The sequence below is a fragment of the Podarcis muralis genome, chromosome 4 (genome assembly GCF_964188315.1).
Source record: "Podarcis muralis chromosome 4, rPodMur119.hap1.1, whole genome shotgun sequence".
In the NCBI taxonomy this organism is placed as follows: domain Eukaryota; kingdom Metazoa; phylum Chordata; class Lepidosauria; order Squamata; family Lacertidae; genus Podarcis; species Podarcis muralis.
In genome coordinates this window covers 35,809,742-35,834,999 of record NC_135658.1, presented here as the reverse complement: position 1 = coordinate 35,834,999, position 25,258 = coordinate 35,809,742, and the positions used below count along the sequence as shown (strand labels likewise).

The following is a 25,258-nucleotide window of genomic DNA, read 5'->3' as shown; positions in this document are numbered from 1 at the left end:
CTGAGGACTGGGAAAGGTTATGGAGCACCGGTATGAAGTTTACGGCATGTAGTGCCTTGAAAGAGAATATTATGAAAATGGTATACCGGTGGTACATGACCCCAGTCAAGTTAGCAAAGATATATCACCTGTCTGATAATAAATGTTGGAAATGCAAAGAGGCAGAAGGGACATTCTTTCACCTCTGGTGGACCTGCCCAAGAGTGAAGGCCTACTGGGAAATGATCCATAATGAACTGAAAAAGGTATTTAGATATACCATTCCTAAGAAACCGGAGGCCTTCCTCTTGGGCATGGTGGACCGGAAGGTGCCAAAGAAGGATAGAACTTTGTTTATGTATGCAACTACAGCAGCAAGAATTCTCATCGCAAAGCATTGGAAGACACAAGATTTACCCACACTGGAGGAATGGCAGACGCAGCTGATGGACTATATGGAGCTAGCTGAAATGACTGGCAGAATCCGAGACCTGAGCGAGGAAATAATAGAGGAGGACTGGAAAAAATTCAAAGAATATTTGCAAAAACATTATAAGTTGTTTGAATGTTAAGATTGTGCACGATTAGGAAATGGTATGCTTCTGCAATTTGATTAGATAAAGGTTAAACTAGGTTATAATAAAAAAAGAGGAGACAATTTGAAACAAATATATTATGTTTATTTTGAAAGGAATTAGAATTGAACTACAACTTTTGGAATTTGGAAACATAATAACTGAAAGATACATTAAGTTGCGAAATAAGGTAACAAATTGCTGACATATATTGTATTACAGGGAACGCAGGGCCTGGAGGATGTGAGGAGGTCCAGCTGACATGATAAATTATGGAAAATGACTTGACAAGCATATATTTTTTCTTTTCCTGTTTTTTTTTCTCTTCTATCTTTTTTCTTCTGTTATTATTTTCTTATTTTTTAAATTTGTTTCTTGTTTGTGGCTTTTGTACGTTGTGGACTTTGTGAATATATGGAAAGAAACGCAATAAAAAATCATTATAAAAAAAAAAAAATGCATTATAAAGATTTACACCAGACGGTGCTATAGAGCAGCAATCCGTCATCAATGCAAAATTGCATTGAGAGCTATATTACGTTTTTTTATATAGGGCTTTTACAGATCAGTATAGATCCAGCCCAAATGTTCTATTGGTTGTGCACAAAGTAAAATGTTCAACCAGTTCTCACATATACTGTGCTTCACGTGCATATCAAGGCTGTTGACTTTGATTGGCTGAATGAGTGCTATAATGTTGCACTGCAGATTGTGCTCTGAGTTTCAGAGCAACTTGTTATGCAGACGGCTTCTATTAAGCAGGGGAAATGTCAAAGCTGTGCACGTGTTCTGGGTTGCCAATACAGTTTGCACATGCTCAATGGATACCAAGAATTTGAGCTTGTTTTTAAAGAATTCTCAAATGTGTATTTTCACTGAAGTATTGTCTTAAATGAACAGTGGAAGTCCTGCTGAAAAGTAAGGTGACTGAAAATATCTTAAAATGTATTGAAATCCTGGATATATTTATGACTCCAGTTGTAAACATAATACATCATAATCAAGAGCCAACCACTGCAGTGTTAGAGCAATGTTCAGTGCCCGTAAGATGGGGTAAATATTGTTGAACATAGCGGAGCCTTTGTTAATTCTTTACGCGTTGTAATTATTCTTTATGCTCCACTGCATGGATCATTAATTTAAATAAAGGGGAAGTTATTAGATCTTCTTAATGATTTAGCACTCTTAAAGTGCCGGAAAACTGTTAGTTATTACTACTAGGACTGCCAGGATGAATTGTCGTGCTACATTTTTGACAACATAAGGAGACTTGAATGTCTAAAGTAAATGTACTGCTCCTTCTACATATTGCATGAAATGGCAATTGTCTCTAGATCAGCTTCATAATGGGTTTCTGTGGGAGGTAGTATCAATCCAAGAATCCATTCTTACAATACCCTAAAGAAAGGAGCAATAACTCAGTGGCACAGCACATATTTTTGATGCAAGAGCTGCCAGGTTCATTCCCTGGCACCTGCAGTTAAAAGAATTAGATATCAGAAAGGCTAAGGAGACCTGTGCCTAAGACCCTGGAGAGTGACTGCCAGTCAGAGTAGACATTGCTGGTTGGTCTGAACAACTATCTGGCTCAGCATCATACTGTCATGGGTTTTTTAGAGGGGGGCAGGTTGTGCTAAATTCCTGGTGTCATATCCTCCTCCTAATTCCTGGACTAAAATATCACCAGCAATAAATGGAAATGCAGGATAGATTTAAATGCATTAATCCCGTTCAGATATTTGATCTGTGTATATATGGTAGTGAATGAGTAAGTATCAGGATTGTGCTCACAGGCCAACTTTCAAGTGTCATCCATTCAGGGTTTCCATCTCAGTTGCGGCCAGCAGGGTGGTGTGGGGTTTCTCACCTGGTTTTCCAATTCTACATATTGCTGTCCTTTACTGAGAGGGAGAAGGAGCAGAGCAAGACAGCAGGGAGCTCAGTGTGGTGCAAGCGCAGCAGCAACAACATCATCAGATTGGCTGCACCACTGTGACTGCACTACACTGAGCTTTCTATCTCCCTTTCAGTAACCAGCAGAGACACATGGTGTTTTGAATAAGAGAAGAAGAGTTTGGATTTGATATCCCGCTTTATCACTACCCTAAGGAGTCTCAAAGTGGCTAACAATCTCCTTTTCCCTTCCTCCCCCACAACAAACACTCTGTGAGGTGGGTGAGGCTGAGAGACTTCACAGAAGTGTGACTAGCCCAAGGTCACCCAGCAGCTGCATGTGGAGGAGCAGAGACGTGAACCCGGTTCACCAGATTATGAGTCCACCACTCTTAACCACTACACCACACTGGCTCTCTCTCTTAAAGCCAAGTAAGCAATGCCACAATGCCCACCCTGACTGTCCAGCTGCTACTGCCAGGTCAGAAAACTTGAGGAACTGCTGACAATCAGTGTAGATATTACTGAGCTAGATTGACCAATAACCTGACTAGATATGAGGTAGCTTCCTATGTTCATGATAATTCAAAGGTTACAGCATGATGGAAAGGATAGTCCATAAGTGTTTGGAATCCCCAAGCATACACTATGTATCACTATTGCTAATTTGATGATAAAAATTAATCACCAGTATTATTGTCCCTTTAATTGAATCAATAAAGTTGTAGAAGCATGATTGAACTATATTTTTTGTGATGTATTAAATCACCAGTGGAAACGTTAGGTGAAGTCTAGAATCAGCTTTATTTTTACAGTCTTTCCAAATGCAACCCTTAGTGGCAAATTAGCTGCTGATCCCTTTGTGGGCTTGGCAGTAACTGTGACCACTTGTTCAAAATAAAGATCTGGAATTATCTATAGGCAATAAATGCCTATTTTTGCAGACACCTTCCTAAAAGCTGGCTAAAGGTAAAGGTAAAGGTACCTCTGCCCGTACAGGCCAGTCTTGACAGACTCTGGGGTTGTGCGCCCATCTCACTCAAGAGGCCGGGGGCCAGCGCTGTCCGGAGACACTTCCGGGTCACGTGGCCAGCATGACAAAGCTGCATCTGGCGAGCCAGCGCAGCACACGGAAATGCCGTTTACCTTCCCGCCAGTAATCGGTCCCTATTTATCTACTTGCACCTGGGGGTGCTTTCGAACTGCTAGGTTGGCAGGCACTGGGACTGAGCAACGGGAGCGCACCCCGCTGCGGGGATTCGAACCGCCGACCTTTCAATCGGCAAGCCCTAGGCGCTGAGGCTTTTACCCACAGCGCCACCCGCGTCCCTAAAAAGCTGGCTAACACTAACATAATAAGCATGAAGAAATAGGTGTAACACTTCTGAAAACATAAGGAAATAACTCACAATGTTGTGTTCATAATGTTATTACACAATGTTTGTTCCAGTTTCCTCTTTGTAATCATGGAGTTGGTTCCAGGATAACTAGCCAATGTGGTACTCTCCAGGTATTTTGGACTACAGCTACCATCAGTCCAGCTAGAATAGCCAATGATGTTATATTATGGGAGTTGTAGTTCACAATATCTAGAGGGCACCTTCTAGAGGGCACCTCATTGGTTATAAATCAGTGCCAGGTCCACCAGTGCATCTATTAATGGGCTTAATTATGAAATGCAAAGTTGAGCATAACATTCACAAGTATCCCCATTTTATTTATTTAAGTAAATGTGCATCTTTTTGAACACAGCATTGAAAATCTGGCATTGAAAAACAAGTTTTCTCCAGCCCCTTTCTATATCTTTAGTGAGATCCTCATTACATACTAAACAAAATATTGAGCTGCTACCACTCAGGCAGAAGTCTCATCAAATAAGTGAAAAAGCAGGTGAAGAATGCCATATCTCCAATCATACTTCAAGAGTGACTCACAGGTATACTCTTGTCTTGCTACCACTTCTGGTAAAAACAAATCAATAATGGGCCAGATTCAACCAGCCAGTCCTGGTTGGAAGCTAGCGGAATAACTCTTGCTCATGCAATGGAACTTTATTCACCCTCTCCTCCCTCCAGAAACACCATTTCTCCCCATGTTTTCTGGAGGATCAGATGAACCCTCAGAACAACATACAGAGGTAGGAGATGAGAGATCATTCCTTCAGGAAAACAGAAATACTTGCACCATCAGAACAATCTCCTTATGCTGAACACTAATATTTATTACCCCTCAAGAGGGAGTTAGTGCATAACATGTTAACCTTTGAGGGAAAGAAAGAGGTGCAGTACAAGTCCTAAATGTTAGTAAATTGCCCACAAAACACCACAGGATATTAAGTGGTTCCTTTTTAACCCACCCTAAAACTGCAATTGATGCGCTTACAAGAAAACAACTCTTTCGGAACTGTAGCAGGATTCATGGTCTCAAAGGGTGCAAACATAGGTGGAAATTTCAACCAATTCTATCACAAATAATTAAAAAGTTATAGAAACTTCTTTTTTAAAAAAAATCAGATCCTAATCTGACCTTTCAGGGGAGGGTCTTCCAACTAAAATGCTCTAGCAACATAACCACAAAGTTGGGGGCACACAAAGCAAGGCCTGCAATGAAGACCTGGATAAATGGTCCTTCAAATATTCATCTCCTAATCCCTTCAAAGGTAAGCTTAGAAACATGTTGATAACCTACACCGATCTTTTAATATGTATTGAATAAAGTATCTTCTCTGAACACTTTTCAGAGTCAACCAGAGTGCAGTGCATTACTCTAGTCACGTTCCAAAAGCATCTTCCTGGTCCAGCCTCATCCAGACAAGAATGCTACTGGTACATTTCTGCCTACTATGGTGCATAGAGCTCAGTGGGCATCAATCACAATCAAACATTCTGTCTACAGAGACCAATATCTACATAATCTGGACTCTATTTTCATACTTAGTTTGATAAAGGAAAAAGCATTAGGAACTGGCTGCTTTCAAAAGAGAAAAGGAGGAGGAGGAGGAGAAGAAACTATTCCTATTTACATAACGTAATAGAAGAATCAGAAACACATCTGTTTCATACGTACTAAAGGCAACTAGCTGCATTGTACTTTTTGGTAAAATCCAGTCCTATTTTTCTAGAAAAAGAGGTGCCGGAACTCACCATGAACACCTCCCTTGTTCTCTTATAATGGCAATGATTCCCACCTGAGAGGTGCTGGAACTGAGTTCCAGTGAGTTACGGCTGAAAAAAGCCCTGATAAGATCTATTACTTTCACTAAAGCAAATGATGCAAATCTCTAGCAAGGGTCTAATCTGTTCAATGCTCTAATCTCTCCCCAAACCACAATCTTCACTTGTCCTGATCTGTGTCCTTCTTGAGTGCTTTTGTCTGGTTAGAATGTGTCCTTGAACAGTGACAAGGACCTCCTTCTGCACTATGCATATAAAGCAGTATCATACCAGTTTGGGCTACCCACCCCCAACACAAAAATCATGGAAACTGTAGTTTGCTAACTATAGTCAGCGTGAACAGGTGGGTTGAGGTTTTTTGGGTTTTAGGATTAAATAGCAGCCACAGGGAAATCAAATTCAGGTCGAAATCCTGATAGGGCTAGGTGACATTTTGGCACACACATTCCTCTGCTACAATCCCAATCCATATCAGGGAGGTGGCACATTAGGTATTTATAAAAAATAAAAATAAACCTTGCTTGAATGATGCCATATCTTGTTTGGGCCCAAGGAAATTGCTTCCTATACTTCTAGAAAGAAAGAAAATCCATTTTAAATATTGTCAACAGCAATCTGTGCAAGTATTCTGTGCATAGTGAATTAATGCACGAAACTCAGCCTTCACGAAAGAGGATGGAACCCTGTTGTTATTATGGGTAGCTGTGCCCATGGGTAGCAAGCTCTGTGCTACTTCAGAGGAATTTCACTCACCATTAGTTAGTTAATGAGGAGTTTGTTCCAAATGCTTCATTTACTTTAAAGCTTTGTAGTCTCTACAAACAAGCTAACAAAGGACTTATAATTAATATGTTTCAATTAACACTTACCAGGAAACCTGCTGTGGAGGTTGGCATCACAGTTGTATCCATTGAACTGCGCGGTCACTGTGAGAAACTTTGCAGTCAGCAGGAGCAGCAACCATGCTCGTTCCATTGTAAAACCTAAGGAAAACATGAGGCGATTATTCTGTGTCCCCATTTACTGCACCAGAGATACTTATTGTGATTGTTCCGTGATCATTGGATCAGGTCTGAAATAACAAGGATCCGCTGTGAAGTTGACCATCTTGCCTGATTTTAAAGCAACAGGTCTATGGATGAAAGAATGGCTAATCAACAAAGGCTCGCCAGGAGGAAACCCACCTCATGGCATAGAATGTCTCTGCTGGTGCTTACATCCCTGTGCCTAAATGAGAGGGCATTATTTTCATGCCTCTTGTATTCAGTTCATTGCATTCTTTGTGCTCTGGCACAGCTTTGAACTCCTTTTCTTCCAAGGTTCTCCGCCGGGTTTTTGTGCTTAAACTATACATCACAGAGCCCCGTACTGTTTTCCCAGTTGGGTTTCAGGCTGTGAACCTAGGCGAGGGAAGAAGCCTGACAGAGCACAGTAAGAGGACTTATGAGTACACATGTATAGGATTGCTCTGTAAGTGTGCTGGCTTCTGTGCCACATTGTGTGCATAATATCCAGGTAGGAGTCTCATCGTGCCGCCCAAAATAGATTGTTGACATTAATAGCTTCTTCTAGTAACACAACATAGGAAGATGCATTAAACTGAGTCAAGCTACTGGTCTGCTCAGATGAGAATTGTCTACATTGACTGGCAGCAGGTTACCAGGTTTTCAAACAGCAGTTTCCAAGACCTGTCAAATTCCAGGGAATGAACCTGGGAGCTTATGCATGCAAAACCCCTGCTCTGCCGGGACCTTCTGTGTGCAAAGCATAGGAACATTGGAAGGTGCCCTTCTGCAGAATCAGATCATTGGCCCATGCAACTCAGTACCATCGACAGTGACTGTAAGTGGCTCTCCAGAGTCTTGGGTTAAGGGTCTCTCCCTGGAGATGCTGTACTACTGGGCTACATCCCTCCCTCCTTTGGGCAGCGGTGGTGGTTGCTGCTGTTGTTTTAATTTACATACCGCTTACATGCCAAAATGTAAGCATATGTTCTACTTGCCAGTATTTGACTATCATGGTTACGGATTATATTCTGCAGTTCCTTTTGGCTCACATTGAAGTCCTTCAGATTCAAAAGGGACCTCTTGCTTTTGTTACATTTGTTTCTTTTTAGGTAGCACAAAAATTCAGGCTTCTCCAGCTGCAAGATGTGCAACTGTGGCTATCACTTTTCTTCCTATATATTTTTGTCTGCTGTATCAATGGGATAAATGCTCATGTTCATATCAGCAAGCTCTTTGGTTCTGTGATGCTGTATAGTCAGTTATCAAAATAATATTGGAACAAATCTATGGCGAGGCTTAGCGGTCAAAGCAATCATTCCTACAGCATTTAATAATCTGAAAAGTGGCGTTGAGCCACTGATCAAATATGAAGTACGACATTTGGGACATTTGTGCCAGCACCTATTGCTTTCCCTTCACTAAAGACTCTCCAGTTTATTCAGTTGTATCCAATGATTATTCCAAAAAGCATATATTATAATGTGATAATAGCATTATAACCAGTTGGCTATCTAGCCTGTTTTGGAATCATATCACGACTCAGTCAGAAAGAAGGCTGCTTATAAATGCTCAAAAATACGTATAACCTGAAGTCTCTACATCTAATTGTGAGGTTTCAGTGTAACTAACTAGTATGAAAATATTTCAATTTTAGTGCAGTTCATTTCAATTTCAAGAATGAGAGGTGCAAGTAGATTCTTTGAAATATCTATTTGAAGGAGAGAACATAAATCCTTTCCTAATGGAATGAGACAGAAGCCTTGCCACAAATTTCAATAACCAGGATAGAAGTCCACTACACTCCCTCAAGTATTAACAGACACCAAATGCATGCAAGACAACCAGAAACTATTGAACTGTTTGTAGTTTTATAACCTGCTGAGTTATGCTCCTTTGGGATATTTAATAATATGAAGAATCATTATTCTTTAAATAATGATCATTACACAAACATTATTTAAGAATTTTACAAGGACAAAGAACTTTCTGCAGAGTTTCTGAAAAAATAATAGCAAGATGCTTGGTATATTTATTCAGAATAAGTTCCACTGGGTTCAATAACACTTACTCCCACTTAAGTGTAGTTAGGATTGCAGCCTAGATTCCCTATGTGATTTCACTTTGACCCTTTTCCAACACTGCATGTGATATGTTTATTTTTATAAATTAACTTCTAATAAGCGGCTTGTTTGGTTGCACACATCTACTCTTCAAAGAACAAATGACACAATTTTCATAACAGCAGTGATTTTTAATATTATTTTTTTAAAAGCTATGCATCTGTGACTCATGCTAATGAAACAATTTTTCTTCAATCTTGCAATGAGCAGCTTATTTCCAGCTGTGAGAAAACAGAGTTGTTGCACTGCAATTCTGTCTCCTAACTCCATTCTGAAAAGTAAGTTGCCTCTGAATCTTGTGACACTTGTGAGTTCTGAGAGGGGAACCTATAACATGTTGGTGAGCATGTTGCTTAATGCATACAGATGGTCCCAATATAATCCTCATGATCTCTGCAGAGCAAGATGTTTTCCCCACTGTCAGAAGGGAAGCTCAGTTTCTTTCAGAGAAGTCAATCCATGGACTAGATAGATCAATGATCCCAGTAGAAGGCAGCTTCATGTTATAGGATATTCCCATATTCCAGATGTGAATGCAGATCAAAGTAAATATCATTTGGGTTTAATTAACCTGTATACGCTTGCAGAGGGTGGACTAGAGAACTTTTGTTGTGAGGAAAGAATCAATAGGGAATAATAAAGAAATACTTTATTCCGTTATGAAATTTTCTATCCTGTTGTATTCTCCAAAGAGACTGAAGGTGGCTAACAAGAGATGATAATGACATTAAAACAGAACAAATCAAACACAAAACAATAAACAACTAATTTAGCAAATTCCTCCAGCATACAAATATACATAAAGCTAATCCAATTAAAAATTACAAAGTTAACCAAAGTTTTCACCAACCACCTAAAATATGTACCATGATGGGGCCAATCTGAAGAAGTGTGCATGCACACGAAAGCTCATACCAAGAACTAACTTAGTTGGTCTTTAAGGTGCTACTGGAAGGAATTTTTTTTTGTTTTGACTATGGCAGACCAACACGGCTACCCATCTGTAACGGGGCCTAATACAGTTCACTCTGCAATGCATTCCATGGGGCAGATGGCAGAACAGAAAAGGTTGTACCGGTATGTTGAGTTGACACCAGTCTTGCCTCCCATGATAGAGGGATAAAACAAATAAGTGAACATATAAATATAAATTGTTCACATATGATTGAAGGTATTAGCAATTAGATCATATTGTAGCTTCTCACTTCCAGCTTTAAAATAAAGGTAGTATCCCTTTATCACTTAGAACCATTCCTGATTTCATTTCTTCAGAAAAAGAAATTGCCTGAAAGAAATGTGCTATTTGGTTGAAGTATAATACAAGCTTATCTAAGCCTGAAAAGTTATATATACACCTTTGGGTATATAAGGTTTCTGATATTTCATTAAGTAAGCACACAAAATGCTAATAGAATCCTAAGCCTTTAAATTCACAATTCCCACAGTTTTTTTATTTAAAAACTCAGTGCGGGGAGGTAAATTTTATGATGAAATTGAAAACTGATTCCTTTATGTACTTTGACTCTCACTCAAAGAAACTTTGAAGTCGTACTGGAAACAATTTTGGGAATCATCTAGTTGAGAGGAAAAAGGGGAAATATGTGCCATTCACTATAATATATCCTCGGATTGAGAGTAATAGTAAGTGGGATTGTATGCCCATTTTGGTTATCTTCAGAGGACGATGAAAACCTTCTCAGAATACATTTAACTATTAATGTCCACATGTTGTTCTGAACTACGTCAATAACCAAAAAAGGATTTTATTTCAAAGCCAACTTATTTCTCACTCAGAAATGCATAGCCATTTTAGAGAAACAAAAATAATGTCCAGTCTTCACATCAACAATTTGAGATTACTCTTCCAGTCATTGAATTAATCCCTTCAGTTGCAATGGAATCCTGATAAGAAATCTCCCTTATCTAACTTCCCCATTTGCATCTCTTACTGAGTTGATTGTGCGAACTTGCTAGACTGACACCATTAGCCGGGTAAGATTGTCTGTTCCGCTTCGTGGAACCAGTTGCAAAGTTTTGTGTTAGATCTACTTCACCATCCTAAGACAATTTCCTGTCCTAGTGCACTTCTCAGATCAAAAGAACAATGTGCAGCTGGATTTCAGCAACTACAAACCAGGATAAAAAAAAATGAACACTTCCTCTCACACTGGGACTTTGACAGAACTTTGCTTCTCCATGCCCATAATCAACGTCCAACAACTCAACAGGAGTTACCCACGAACCCTTAATGCCTGACAAGTGATACAAAGGATACTTGGGGGGAATGTACACATCCATTGAGACTAACCGAAAAGATCTTGGACCTTTTTTAAGTGGCTTACATGAAGGGCACTTACCCAAATCCCCTGTAGCTGTTGAGTCAGCTGTACTCCATGTATCCTGTGCTGCTGCATGTAAGCGAGTGTTTAACATCACTGCCTAGCAGAACTTTTTCAGAAAATACTCCATCTCCTCTGATGGGGAAAGAGACACTCATTATGGAAATTCTTTTTAAAAGTATGTCTGGATATTAGATGGGAAAGGCTGCCAATTCTCAAAATGCTTAACAAGCCTGTTCATCACCAGACTGAAATCGGAGTAGTTTCTTTATGATGGCTTTTTCAGTTCTGTGTCCTTTTTTAAAAAAAAACCTATGCTTTTGATCTTCAACTTTCCAGGGTAGAAATATTTCAAGAGGTCTGTGGGGGGTGAGCAATCAATCTGGAGATATTATTCTGTCATCAGCTCATTGAGGGAAAATCTTGTCTGCTCAAAAGAGAGAGAGAGAAGGGAGAAAAGAAAGCCTGGAGATAGCATCAGCCAGTTATCAGTGTTCTGTTGTGCTTTGTGAGAAATTTCTAACCCTTTTTCAATTGTGATCATACTCAAAACCAGAGAGCGAGAAACAGGGGGCAACACATTTCTTGTTGAGATAAAATGTGATATGTGATGTTGCTGTGAATGCAGTTGTCATCAGAATACAATTCACCAGCAAGGTATCTATATACATACAAAACCAGCTGAACATAATGGAATAGATCAAGCAGCTAGAAACTGGGATACCAGAAGCTAGTGTTGACCAACATGCAGGGTGTGGTTGTTATATTATCCTGCTAAGTCTCTTGATCTTATTGTTTTGGCATGTTTGATCATTAATTTTAGAATAAGAAAAGGAAATGATGATAAATCTTCTCACTGCAGCCAAAGTGACCACCAGTAAAACCTTGGGGAAAGGCTGCATCAATAACAGAATAGACATTAAAAATTGGAAAGATAATGCATGTAGTCAAATTAACAAACTTCATTAGAATGAGGAAAGGCAACAGCTTATAGGAAACTGGAGTATTTTCATAATGCAGTGAAACTTGAAAGGTTTCAGTGGCTCATTTTACTATGCTGCAAATAATTTTTTAATGCTGTGGTGATTTTTACTTATCATTAGTGTATTTATCGATTTCTTGATTTACTTACTGATTTTGTTTAAAAAAATTAATCTTCTGACTTAATATGTGAGTCATCCTATTGCAGCTTTACTGTATGTTTAAAAAATCATTCTGCTGGGTTTTATTTTATTTTGGAATATTCCATATAAATGACTACAAAGGTACAAATCTGAGCAGATGGCAAACGGAACACCTTTCATACCAACAGCAGGAAAGAAACAAAACAGATTTAAGTCACAGAGCGTTGGGTGTATGCCAGACTTAAGGGGTGTAGAACCTTTATCAGCACAAGGGCCACATTGCTCATACGCAACTTTCTGAGGGAAGCATGCCACTGGTGGGTGGAGCTAGAGGCAGAAGTGGGAGTGGCCAGAGGCAAAAGCAGGTGGAGCAAGAGATAAGCCTCTTACTGTTGAACAGTTGAACAGTACTGTTGTTGAACAGTAGGCTACGTTGCAGAGGTTTCTGCTCTCTCCCCCCCACCCCCACCCCACATATCTCTCCATCCTCCAACCAGCAACCAGGGAAGCAAGAGGCATTATCACTATTTAACAACATTTAACTAATGGAAGAAAGTCCAAAATAACGGTCACAGCATTTTCTTGTTTAGTTATTTCCTGTGGGTTTTGATCGCACCCAAGAAATGCATCCACTTCACTGAAGTCAACGGTACTTAAAGGATTGCCTCCACCAGTTTATACCTACCAGAACCCTGAGATCAGCTTCTGAGCCCTTCTCACAGTAGCTTTGCCAAATAAGGTCCAGTGGGTAGCTACTACAAGGTCTTTTCAATATTGGTGTCCCTGTTATGAAATGGCCTCCTCATGGAGGCCCAATATGACCATCATTCTGGTGCCAGGAGACCTTTTCATTTACAAAATGTTTTTAACCCTTTTAATTTTGTTGCAATTATGACATGTTTAGCATTTTTTTCTGTTTTAAACTTTATTTTCATGATACATTTTTGTCTTTTATGATTTTAGCTTTTGCTTGCAAATGACCCAGAAATATCAAATTTTGTATAATTATAATACATAATAATCAAAATAATGTATAATCAAAATGGTATACATCTACTAGTGGCTAATTACTTTTGAACAGGTCTAGTGACAAATACTCTGCTCAGTAAATGTTAATTATCATCATCATTTATTAAATTTGTTACTTGCTTTATCTTGCCCAAAGCAACTTACAATCAATAACTAACCAACCAAACATACAAAGAAAAAACCTCACATAGCTACATTCAGAAACATCCCACCCACTTCTAAAAGGCCACAGATACTATAGTTAAAGGCCAAAGGCCTGGATTTAGAGGGAAATGTTTGCCTGTCACCTAAAAATATATAGTGAAGCCACCCTGGGGAGAGTATTCCACAAACGAGGAGCCACTGCAGAAAAGGCCCATTCTCATGTTGCCCTGCTCTGGAGCTCTTGTGGAAGAGGCACATGAAGAAGGGCCTCAGATGATGGCATGGCTTGGGTTGGTTAACATGTGGTGAGGCAGTCCTTGAAGTAATGATGTTCTGAGCTGTTTAAGGCTTTATAGGTCAAAACCAGAGTATTGAATTGGAACCTGAAAGTAATTGGCAGCCAGTGCAGTTCGGCTAGGATTGCTGAGCAACCTGGGCACCGAATTCTGCACCAGCTGAAATTTCTGAACCATTTTCAGAGGCAGCCTTACGTATAATGCATTGTAGTAATGGGAGTTAAGGATGCAGCTTCTGAAAATGAAATCTATAGCAGCATAGCAATCCTTGCAGAGGTAGCAAAACACCATGTTTCGTTGGGCTGAGTTGGTGTATGCACCACCCCACCCATGTATTTGCTGGTGCAGCAACTCATGGTGGGCAGGAGGAACCTCACCACACTAGATGTGAATCAGAGACGATGACAACAACAACAACAACAACAATTTATTATTTATACCCCGCCCATCAGGCTGGGTTTCCCCAGCCACTCTGGGCGGCTCCCAACCGAATATTAAAAACACAATACAGCATTAAACATGAAAAACATTTAAAAAGCGGCTGCCTTCAGATGTCTTTTAAAAGTAAGATAGTTGCTTATTGCCTTGACATCTGATGGGAGGATGTTCCACAGGGCAGGCGCCACTACTGAAAAGACCCTCTGCCTGGTTCCCTGTAACCTCACTTCTCACAGTGAGGGAACCACCAGAAGGCCCTCAGCGCTGAACCTCAGCGAACGATGGGGGTGGAAACACTCCTTCAGGTATACTGGGCCGAGGCCATTTAGGGCTTTAAATCATGGAACTTTGAAGTGTCAGGCATAGCCCTATTGGCTTTAGCCCAAACGTAGCAGAGTTTTCCTGCACAGCGAGGAAGCTAGTTGCGGCAGTAATGACAAGTCAGCTAGACTCAGAATAACTATTTACAGGATTTATTAAAAGGAGAAAATAAAACCAGCAGAGTTTCTGCATACAAAACAAAGCAAAATAAACCCTCTCTTTCTCTCTCTCAAAACCATACACAGCACTTCTACTCCTAACACACCTCACTTCAAACTGAGCTAGCAATCCCTTGATAACAGAGTTGAGTGCTGGTCGTTAACCAATCAGAGTAAGTAGTTTCTAGGTCAAGCAGACCTGGGCTTTCTGCCAAGAGTAAATTGACACCAGCCTGAGTTAATTGTGCGAAGCTAGAATCTGCAAGTTTCCCACGAGAACCAATTAACAGAAACTGAACACCCCCTCACAGATTCTGCTGAACAATTAACATCAAATACACCTATGTAGGAGATCATTTTTCCAGCAAACCTAAACCCTTGCACATTCGCTTGTTCTTTATCTTTGCCAATGGTTTAGTTAACACATCTGCTACATTTTCTTCACTTGATACATAAGTACAGGTGATTACATTGTCTTGTACACAGCAACGTACATTTTGGTATTTTACAGAGATATGTTTGGAACGAGATTTGAAACCCTCTGTTTTACTTAAGGTTATACAAGCTTGATTATCAATGTAAACTTGTACTGGTTCTCCACAATTTACATTTAAATCTGCTAACAAATGCTTGAAATAAATCACCTCGTTGCACAATTCACTCAATGCGGCGTATTCTGATTCCGTTGATGACACACTTACAACGTCTTGCTTGCGTGACCGCCAGCTGATTAAAGCTCCACCGACCATTATGACTAGTCCTGTGACAGATTTTCTATCCGGCAAATTTCCCCAGTCACTATCACAGTAGCAACTCAACATTTCATCCTCTGAAGAATTTAATTGTAACATATAGCCAATTGTCTGTTTGAGATATCTCAGAACTTGTTTTACCCCTTTCCAGGCATTTAGTGTGGGTTTTGAGACCAATCTACTTAAAATGCCTGCTGCATAGCTAATATCAGGTCTGGACCACTGTGCTATATACAATAAACTTCCAATTACAGAATGATATACATCAGGATGTTCAAATTCAGGACTCTCATCTATATGAAGTGTTTTTATGAAACCTGGATCCATAGGCACCACTGCCCCTTTGCAATCCTGCATCCTGTATGTAGTCAGTAGTTGTTTAACTTTGTTCTGCTGACTAATTAGACAGCTGCCATCTTGGGCCCAGCACACTTCCAACCCTAGATATGTCCTAACCGGGCCTAAGTCTTTCACTTTGAACTTACTGGACAATTGCTTGGCAAACCTTTTAGTTTGTTTATCTACCTGCAGCCTACAATCTTTGCCCCCTCAGGCGCTGCTACTGGTGTAAAGACCTTGTGCTCATTCAGAGAGGACATCTCTTCCTCCATTGCCTGTTTCCAGAGCTCTGCCTCCTCTTTTGGTAACTTTAACACCTCCTGAAAACTCTTGGGTTCTGCACTTACACTAAACACATTTGCAGTATCTGGAGAAAAACGCACCGGAGGCACTCCTTTGTTTTGTCTTTTAGATCTTCTGGGAGAAATTTTTTCTTCTGACCCACTTTCCTCCTCAGAACTACGACCTCTCTTTTGTTGCTTAGCAACTGGTCTTTGGCTAACTCCACTTTCTTGAGAGCTCTTATCTGAACTTTCCTCCCCCTCAGACTCTGATTCTCTGTGTCTACTTTCAGAGTCATGAAGCTCCTGGGAAGGTTCAAACCAAACCTCAGTATTGGCATGTAGTCTCTCCCAGCCACTATGTTCACAAAAACTGGCATTCCTGGAGATCACAATGCCATTTGTCCCTTCAGCAAAGCGGAAACCTTTTCCCAGCTCCTGGTAACCCACAAACACTAACTGTTTGGTCTTAGGATCTCCCTTCTTCCTCATTTGTTTTGGAATTAATACCCAGGCTTTTGATCCAAACACATGCAAATGGTCAATTTTGGGGTTTTTCTGAAACAATTTAAAGTACGGGGTTGTACCTATTGTTTGATGAAAGAGCCTGTTTTGGAGATAACACGCGGTGAGCATGCTCTCCCCCCAATAAGACATGGGCAAATCAGCATCGTCAAGCATGGCAAACATCATATCTTGTAAAGATCTGTTTTTTCGCTCTGCAACGCCATTCTCCTCTGGGGGAAAAACGTTCGTTTTTCTATGCCCAATGCCACGCTTTTGTAACCAATCTTTAAAGGCATTTGACATAAATTCACCACCTCTGTCCGTCTGAATCCTTTTAAGTTTAATGGACAGAAATCTTTCCACAGATGCCACCCAGCCTTTAAACTTAGTGAACACGTCACCCTTATTCTTCATGGGAAAAACCCAAGAATAACGCGTGGCGTCATCCACAATTGTTAGTGAAAAGCGCGATCCACCCCTGCTTACAGCAAATGGACCAATTACGTCCATGTGAACCAGCTGTAGTGGTGACTCACTAACTCTGTCACTTCTGAGGTAAGAGACTCTGTGGGTTTTAACCTTTTTACAAACATTACAATCAAGGTACTTGTTACAACTCTTTAAATTACCCCCATCAGCCAATTCAGACATTTTTAGTACACTTTTCCAGCAAGCATGCCCCATTTTCCTATGCAATAAGTGCACACAGTTGTCATGTATAGCTTTGTTATTCACTGCAGGCTGAGATTTACTGACTACTGCTGCAACTTGAGATCCTGCTTTAAGCCAAAACAAGCCTCCCTCTGACTTAGCAGTGCCTAAAATCTCACCAGCCTTCTTAATAATGCAACTGTCTCCTTCAAAATACACTTTAAACCCAGCTTTTAGCAAACAATCTACAGACATCAGATTGCTCCTTAATGAAGGCACACAAAGTACATTTTGCAGGCATTCACGAAGACAAGGAACAAAAACTGCACCCCCCGAAATCACTTCGGAAGTACTTCCATCTGCTAGAGCCACCTGGCTGCGCTGTGCTGAGTTCTTGGAAACAAACAATTCATCTGAATTCACGATGTGGCGAGATGCTCCTGAATCGACCACCCAGACCGCTTGTTTCTCATCAGCAATCTTGACCTCGCCGGTCACCAGCTGAGCCGACTGTTTTTGTTTGAAGAATTTCTTTTTACGCTGCTGCTGCTGATCTCGTCTCTGCTCCTGCACCGGCAACTGAGACTTGACCAACTCCGGACATTGTCGTTTTAGATGCGCTGAAGACCCACATCGGAAACAACGTCTAACAGCAAACGCTGACTCCTCACCGGTACGCTGCTTTTGCTTCACCTCTGGCACGGCATGAGAACTCCTTCCAAACCGCCCGTCTGTAGAAGCCTCTGCAGCCAATGACCTTTCTTGCCTCTTCTGCCATTCTTCAATCAAACGCCCAGTAACGTAACTGACTGATAAATCATGCTCCTGCATGCCTTCTAGAGACAAAACTAAATTATCCCAGCTTTCCGGGAGAGAACTCAAAATAATAGCCACCTTCTCCTGCTGGTCTAACGCACAGTCTCTTTCCTGTAGCGCAGTAAACTTTAACTGTAAACTGTGTAGGTGTTCCTGCATTGTAACCCCAGGCTGTAACATTGCCTTGTACAATGCCTTGCGAATGAACAGCTTGGAAACCGCTGTCTCACGCACATGGAGTTCTTTAAGTGCTTGCCACACACCTCTAGCTGTCTTGATTCCCCTCACATACGGCAACTGGGAATCTTCCAGCCCCAAGACAATTGTGGCCCTTGCTCTTTGGTCTTTATCGAGGTCTTCATCATCAGGCTTCGCAGGAAACTTACTCACCACTTGCCAGAGACGATCCCTCTGCAGCACTGCCTGCATGCGTTCCGACCACAGCAAGTAATTGGAGTCGTTCAGACGCTCAAAAGCCATCTGAACTGGTTGTGAGGCCATCTTGAGAGCGATGTCCCTGGAACCCGGAACCAGCTACTCACGACCACCGAGAGAGAAAACAGGAACCACAGCACCCAGCACTCACACGCTGCAGCTGTTGTCCTTGTGTCCGCTGCGTCACCAGCTCACCACGGTCAGGAACCAGCCAGAGAACAACAACTTCTGGAACTACTGGAACCAACGCCGTTGATGCTGACACCACCGCAACTCAGGCTGGCAGCACAATGCCCATAACCTCATGGAACTTTGAAGTGTCAGGCATAGCCCTATTGGCTTTAGCCCAAACGTAGCAGAGTTTTCCTGCACAGCGAGGAAGCTAGTTGCGGCAGTAATGACAAGTCAGCTAGACTCAGAATAACTATTTACAGGATTTATTAAAAGGAGAAAATAAAACCAGCAGAGTTTCTGCATACAAAACAAAGCAAAATAAACCCTCTCTTTCTCTCTCTCAAAACCATACACAGCACTTCTACTCCTAACACACCTCACTTCAAACTGAGCTAGCAAACCCTTGATAACAGAGTTGAGTGCTGGTCGTTAACCAATCAGAGTAAGTAGTTTCTAGGTCAAGCAGACCTGGGCTTTCTGCCAAGAGTAAATTGACACCAGCCTGAGTTAATTGTGCGAAGCTAGAATCTGCAAGTTTCCCACGAGAACCAATTAACAGAAACTGAACATTAAAGGTCAGCATCAATACTTTGAACTATGCTTGGAAACGTACTGGGAACCAATGCAGATCTCTTAGGACCAGTGTTATATGGTCTCGGCGACCACTCCCAGTCACCAGTCTAGCTGCCGCATTCTGGATTAATTGAAGTTTCTGAGTCACTTTCAAAGGTAGCCCCACATAGAGTGCATTGCAGTGGTCCAAGCATTCCACTTAGAAAGCTGGCATATACTGAGTCAGGGCTTCAAGGTCCCAGAGTTTCAAGCAGGGATCTTTCCCAGCCCAACCTGGAATTGCCAGAGATTGAACTGGGACCATTTGCATGCAAATGGTGCTCTACCAGAGGTACAACTCCCCACTCCTGCCCCCATTTCTAGAAAAGAACAATTCTCATGTCACTGTGCCATTTTGACACCACAAGAGAGCCATAAACTGGTAAATTATGGATGTTCCAACCACTGAATTTACCTGAAGAAATTCCCATTAGCACCTGTTTGAAGTATGCATAAGTAAAAGACTGAGTAAAACCTAACTACTACCTCACTCAATCAGTAGTTACAATGATTTCACTCAGCAGAGATACTGTCAAGTGGTAGAAGCTGGAATGCTGAAGAATTATTCACATTTTTAAGATCTCCAATTAAAGCCAAGGCAGGATCACTCTCTGCTTGAAAGGAATCAGCAATAGAATATTGCTTAAGCATCATAAACAAGTGTACTTAGGGCACCTTTTTATCCTTGGGTAGATTTACAGTATGTGAATCTTCTGATTTTATGATGTCATTAGTATAAAATTTTTCTTGCCTTTTGGTCTTTAGCGGAGGTTATTAAAAACATAAAATCACTTTACAACCTCCGTCGCTGTATCTTTCCATTAACAGTGACATGAAATGTGCCGCCCCATGAAGATCCCGATTGGCATTTGGAAAGCTTTTCCTCTGGCAGGAGCACAGCATAACCCCGGGTCCATTCTTCAAGATTACTTAGGTCTCCCATAAAACCACCAGCACAAAGTCTACATTGCAATCTATGCATCTCCATAGCCCTTCCTGGTGCACTAAAAACATATGCATGCAGTTATCACAGCATGCCTTCAAAAACGTAGGATGCTGGTCAGCATGTTGTCAGAAAGGAAAATTTGCTTAAATGTGAAATTTGAACTTTCAAATTACTTGATTTTTGTAGCTATTTTTTAAATACATCATATGATATAAACTCAAATATCATATGATGTATACAGATAATAGCTTTTTCTCTAGGGACACAGTTGACACAGTCTACCTAATCAATACTTTCTGAAACAATATGTGAATGTAAACACAGCTATTCGTCAACATTCACACCTCTCTGAATTTTGCAATGCAGTTTTCCGTCCAATTGATGTTTACAAAAATGCCTATACTAGTGTAAAGTATGCATAAAATGTATATATTAATGAAAATATAAATGCTTTATATTGGTAAATCGTGTCTTCCCTAAAAGAGGGCATGTGTTGCAGTGAGACCTGGAGACTGACCTCCTGTATTGTGGGTTGATACGATTGGTCAGCCACAACACCCAATTGGTAGGTCCCTCGTAGCTGGGTGCAATCTGGCCAATGGGACACAGTCCAAACGGTTCGAGGGACCTATAAATACCTATGCACGTGACCCAGAACTTCCTCTTTCGGTGTGTGCATTCGGAACACCCGCCCACCTCTCCCTACTTTTAGGGCATTGTGCGATTCACCTTGCTGTGCCGTCGTGTGTTGTCTGTCATTGGGACAGGGCATGGCAGGAATTTTCCCACTTGGCTGATTGGCTGTGGCCATTTGGGTTTCACCTGCGGTGTAGCAAATTGTCAAAATTTGTAAGGTTGCAGATAGGCACTGATTCAGGTGATAGGGATGGGAGAGAGGTCCCGCCATCCCTATGTGAAGGGTATTCCATTAAAGAAATCTAGGGACTCAACTGGTTTGGTCAACCCCCGAGAGGGGGTTGTGCCCGTGCCTGAGTCCAGGGGGGCATCTGGTTGGTGAACATAGTCTGTTCCCGGCTTTTCACCTACCCAGGTGTTCACCCTTGGCTGACCTATGCTGGTGCCCTGGGTCAGTGTACCTGCATGGCAGGGAGCTAGTCGAACCAGAGCCTATGCAACCACTCACCTTATGTAATCAATAAAGTTGTGGCCTAAATTCTGCCAAAAACCAAAACTAAAATTTGAGTCAAGTGTGAATTTATTTAGGGGGGAGGTCTCTGGGTCTGAAGACCCAACATGGCAAAAAGCTGTATATTAGGTGACATTTCGTACACAAATGTGTATATTAGGATAAACTCTCACAGATTTTCCATGAGTAATTTTCTTTACACACACACATACTGATGTGGAAATGTAGAGAGCTGATCCTGAAACTGGTAAAATGAGAAACTGAGAGAAACCAAAACTGACCAATTCATCCACACTTATTTCTCCCTGAGTGTGATTCTCTCATGCAGCCAAAACAGAGGAGGGAAGCTTGGGGAAACTGAGATTTTACAAGTAAGCACTAAAGGGACGGGGAAACCCATAACAACTTAATGGGAACTAAACACACCTAGTCGGCACAGAATAATGACTGACTGCTGTACAGTGGACGGGGCAGATAAGTTGCTAATATGTATAATAGGAAATCACCCATGATAAAAATGGGTTGGATCCAAACAGTGGGTTGGTGTGCCCCGGTATTTACTTATCTATCATCTATCTATCATCTATCTATCTATCTGTTTATCTATCACATATCACTATTCAGTTTTAAAAAATCAGAGCAGTTTACAACAATCACACATAAAACTATACAATGAAAACCACATAAAAAATAAAATAAGAAAAAGAAAAAGAAGAAGAAGAAGAGTTTGGATTTGATATCCCGCCTTTCACTCCCTTTTTAAGGAGTCTCAAAGTGGCTAACATTCTCCTTTCCCTTCCTCCCCCACAACAAACACTCTGTGAGGTGAGTAGGGCTGAGAGACTTCAAGGAAGCGTGACTGGCCCAAGGTCACCCAGCAGCTGCAAGTGGAGGAGCGGAGACGCGAACCCGGTTCCCCAGATTAGCAGACTACCGCTCTTAACCACTACACCACACTGGCTCTCTGGATAACTGTATCCATGGTTTAAAGGTGATCATACATATATTGGTGCACAGGGTTAAAATCACAGTTGCTTCACTCCCCCCTCATTCCTGTTGTGCAGCCCTGTCAGGTTGTAAGCCATGGTTTGATTTAGGATTACGTCTAAACCTGGGCTCATGTTTTATTTCCATCAAGCAATTCTTAAGGAGTGAGCTAAGAACATGCATTGGATACAGCTTGTGGTTTAGAGAGAGACAAACTCATGGTAAAATCAGTAGAAGCACACAACACGTTCACCATTAAAGTGCTGTTCCGGGGAAAAATATACATGAGGAGTGTAAACAAACATTTAAAATGCAGTTTTTAAACTATAGTTAAGCTTAACTGTGGTTTGAGGTACTGTGCAAACCAGGCCTTTGTCATGCTTCATTAGAAAAGAGCCAGTGAAAACAATCGGACTTGAGTCCCATTGATTTTAAAATTCAGACACCTTCTCAAGGGTCACACATTTGAATTTATGCCTTTGCTGAGGCACACAAATACCCAAATTCAATTTGTGAATGCAAAGTGGTCAATTTGTTGCAATGCCCTGAGTATTTGCGATGTATATTTAATGGAAGGGAATTATCTTTATTCATGAGCGCGGTCAGAGGGATTAGGTTTTCAAAGGTGTGGGAATCTCTGCGAAGGTAATGAGCCTGCATCCCTTTGCTCTCTTCGATTCATGTGAAACAATCTCATCTCTTCTGCCCCCAGACTGTGTAAGCTTGTTAGCCACTTGCCTTTTCATTCTAACTCTATTTATTAGCAGAGGAAGGATTTTGCTATGTAAAATATTCAACAGGGTTGATGGGGAGTCTTTAGACCTGTTCAGGACAATTGCAACCAGTTATTCAAGGCAGAACACATGTAAGCGTGAAATACTTCATGTACCACAGAAATGGAAAGCAAAAAAACCCAGACTTTACAAGATTCCTCATTACAAGTGACACTTGTACAGACATATGCGTTTTTCAACATTTCATGCACCCAGCCTGTTATTTGAATGCTTATGACTGCACTTTCTATCAAATGGATACCATAAATTCTGATGTTGGAAAGTACTGTTCCAGAAAACTTTACAGAAGATGAGTAAAACAAATATTTAAAACACTATTTTAAAAAAAGTATTTCTCTTTGGCAGTTTAGAATGTCATTTATTAGTATTCACTGCTTCACCTACTATATAATGCATGGGTTGCTGTGCTGTGTGTAATTTTCAAAGCAGACCAACAGAACATTTTGCTGGAGTAGGTAGAAGGGAAGGCAAAACGACACTACTGATGAGAGTAAAAAAAAAAGTCCTGTTTGTTTACTAATGCTGAAAAGGTACTGCCATTTAACTGATTCTGAAATTAGAAAGAAATAATGTATTCATAAAAGTTATATATGCAAATAAAATGTTAATCTGTTGATTAAAACAACAACATCTGATTTATAAACCAAAATACATTTCCCCAAACCAGGATGCATTCCTCAAAAGAGATGAGACCATCTTAGCTGTGAGTCCTAGAAGACCCATTTCCTCCTAGCCTGGGAAGGCATGGCTCAGACTGACTCCAGCTACAAAAGCTGAGGCCACTGAACAGACTCTTGAGCCATTGTTGTCTTTATTGCCTTTATATCCTTTATTGTCGATCTTGTGATTTATGTGTGAATTGTTCAGTTTGGATGTGTATTTTGAATGTTTTAGTCTGTGTGTTTTTTCTGGGGGTACGCAGGGGTGTGTATACCCGTCAACATTTTGTGAATCTAAGTTTGGTCTCATTGAGGGGCAGCATTTCAATATGAGAAGGAAGATGAGAGCACCCCTTTTTTAGGAAAAAAGCACTGGTTTTAGTTACTGTTTATGACTTCTTTCTTTAGTTACTGTTTATGACTTCTTTCGTTATGTTCTAGTTATGTATTTTTTCATGTTGTAAGCAACCTCAAGCATGGTTTGGACTGTGAAAAGATGACATACAAATAAAATTATGCATGTATGTATGTATGTATGTATGTATGTGGTTTTAACATACGGTACTTAACTTGCAATTCTATGCCCACTTATTTGGGTGTCAGTTCCAATGAACACAATTTATTTTACCAGAGTAGACATATACTCTACTTTGAGGTTTTCTGTTGTTGTTGTTTTTCAATTAAGCAGTATATAAGTTTTATGAAACACAAACAAACAAACAAACAAACAAACAGGATTGCACTGTTAAATGATCCTGGTCAAATGTCAATACTTTAAAAGTCCTATTGACTTTAGAGGAAGGGTTAGTGTGCTTCAAGTTGCATTCCTATACACACTTGCTTATGAGTAAGTCCCACTGAACTCATTGAGACTTATTCCTCAGCACATATATATATATACACTCTGGATATATATATAAGATTGCACTGTAAATCTCATCCACTGGAATTAATGGGACTTAAAGCTGCCTCATGGCTATGAACACTGGCAGAATGGGGTCTTCCTTTAGTCTGTTCAAGCTCTGAGGGGTGTCATTATGCATTTTTAATTAGGACAGACCTACAGCTATATCCAGGTAGGAAGTTGAGGCATTTCTTGTTTTGTTTTGTTTTGTTGTTTTGTTTTGTTACATCCTGTGCCAAAGTAACTTGGCCAGGCTTAGGTACACTTCGACTGAGGAAGGAAGCACCAGTTGCTGCTCTGCTTCAGCTAGCAAAATGTCTTGGGTCAGCCCTATATCTGGTTGCCCCTAGTTATTAAAAATTTGGCGCTACCACTTAGCACTATTTTCAGATCTTTGCAGTGTTGTGTGTCTAAATGCTTTAAACAGTTTTAAAGGGTGAATATTTTCATCCTCACATAAGGCTCGGCGGGGGGAGCATTTCAAACCTTGGGATAAAGAGAGCATTTTGATTTTGAAAAGTCACACTAAACTAATCTCTCTTGTCTAACAGCTGTGCCCTTCATCCTCTTTCACTTAAAGTCAACCATCACAGCCCCTTCTTTTGGCTGGGGTAACAAGCAGCCCATTAAAAACTTAGAGGCGTGGACAGATTCCCCC

General features: G+C 40.8%; 1 protein-coding gene across 1 annotated transcript in view; it reads right to left on the bottom strand.

Annotated features, from left to right (window-relative positions):
- Positions 1 to 6,598, bottom strand: part of ZPLD1 (zona pellucida like domain containing 1) — a 35,548-nt gene extending 28,950 nt beyond the window's left edge. Inside the window, exon 1 of the mRNA XM_028725625.2 lies at positions 6,490 to 6,598. Coding sequence (XP_028581458.2) covers positions 6,490 to 6,595 — 106 coding nt within the window. The 5' untranslated portion in view covers positions 6,596 to 6,598. The remainder of the gene's footprint in view (positions 1 to 6,489) is intronic.
- Between the last annotated feature and the right edge of the window lie 18,660 nt (positions 6,599 to 25,258).